Below are 1116 nucleotides of genomic sequence, written 5' to 3' on the forward strand. Positions count from 1 at the left end.
CGAGTACAGAACTGCCAGCACCAGGTCCAGGGATGGGGAGGAGATGGAGGGGGGCTTCACATAGGCAAAGATGCCCGTGCTGACAAACAAGGAGACCACAGCCAGGTGAGGGAGGCATGTGGAAAAGACTTTGTGCCGTCCCTGCTCAGAGGGCATCCTCAGTACAACCCTGAAGATCTGTACATAAGACAGCACAATGAAAACAAAACATCCAAAACCTAAAAAAGAACTTAATATCAGAAGCACAGCTTCCCTTAGGTAGGGTTCTGAGCAGGAGAGCTTGAGGATCTGGGGAAGTTCACAGAAGAACTGGTCCACTGCATTGCCTTGGCAGAGTGGTAGTGAAAATGTGTTGGAGATGTGCAGCACAGCATAGAGAAACCCACTGCCCCAGGCAGCTGCTGCCATGTGGACACAAGCTCTGCTGCCCAGGAGGGTCCCGTAGTGCAGGGGTTTGCAGATGGCAACATAGCGGTCGTAGGCCATGACAGTGAGAAGAAAATATTCTGATGATGTAAAAGATAGAAACATAAAGACCTGTGCAGCACATCCGCCATAGCAGATGGCCCTGGTGTCCCACAGGGAATTCGTCATGGCTTTGGGCACAGTGGTGGAGATGGAGCCCAGGTCGAGGAGGGAGAGGTTGAGGAGGAAGAAGTACATGGGGGTGTGAAGGTGGTGGTCGCATGCTATGGTGGTGATGATGAGGCCATTGCCCAGGAGGGCAGCCAGGTAGATGCCCAGGAAGAGCCAGAAGTGCAAGAGCTGCAGCTCCCGTGTGTCTGCAAATGCCAGGAGGAGGAACTCGGTCATGGAGCTGCCGTTGGACATCTGATCCCTTTGTTTACTGCCAAAGAAGGAAAGCACACTCACAAGTTAGGACAGCTCTGAGCAAATCTCTTCCCATTTTGTGACCTTCAAAACCCAACCCCTGAAAACACACAGTGCCTCTCTCCTTTTTTTTCAGAAACTTCTTCCCTTTCGCTGCCTGGAGCTCTGGTTTATGCCTGCCAAGTGTGCCGTGAGGAGTGGAGCTCTGCCTGTGGGCTCCCAAGGAGTTATCCCTGCTCCACAGCAGGGCAGACTTGGGAAAGGGGGTGACAGCTTCTGAAATTC

General features: G+C 52.7%; 1 protein-coding gene across 1 annotated transcript; it reads right to left on the reverse strand.

The window, feature by feature from the left end:
- Window positions 1-447: 447 nt before the first annotated feature.
- On the reverse strand, window positions 448-831 carry LOC132320290 (olfactory receptor 14I1-like; the record flags this gene model as incomplete). The annotated part of the gene is made up of 1 exon (XM_059832567.1): window positions 448-831. A coding segment is annotated over exon 1 (384 nt), but the record flags the coding sequence as incomplete, so codon positions are not given.
- Window positions 832-1116: the final 285 nt, after the last annotated feature.

Source organism: Gavia stellata, chromosome 34 (assembly GCF_030936135.1).
Source record: "Gavia stellata isolate bGavSte3 chromosome 34, bGavSte3.hap2, whole genome shotgun sequence".
Lineage (NCBI taxonomy): Eukaryota > Metazoa > Chordata > Aves > Gaviiformes > Gaviidae > Gavia > Gavia stellata.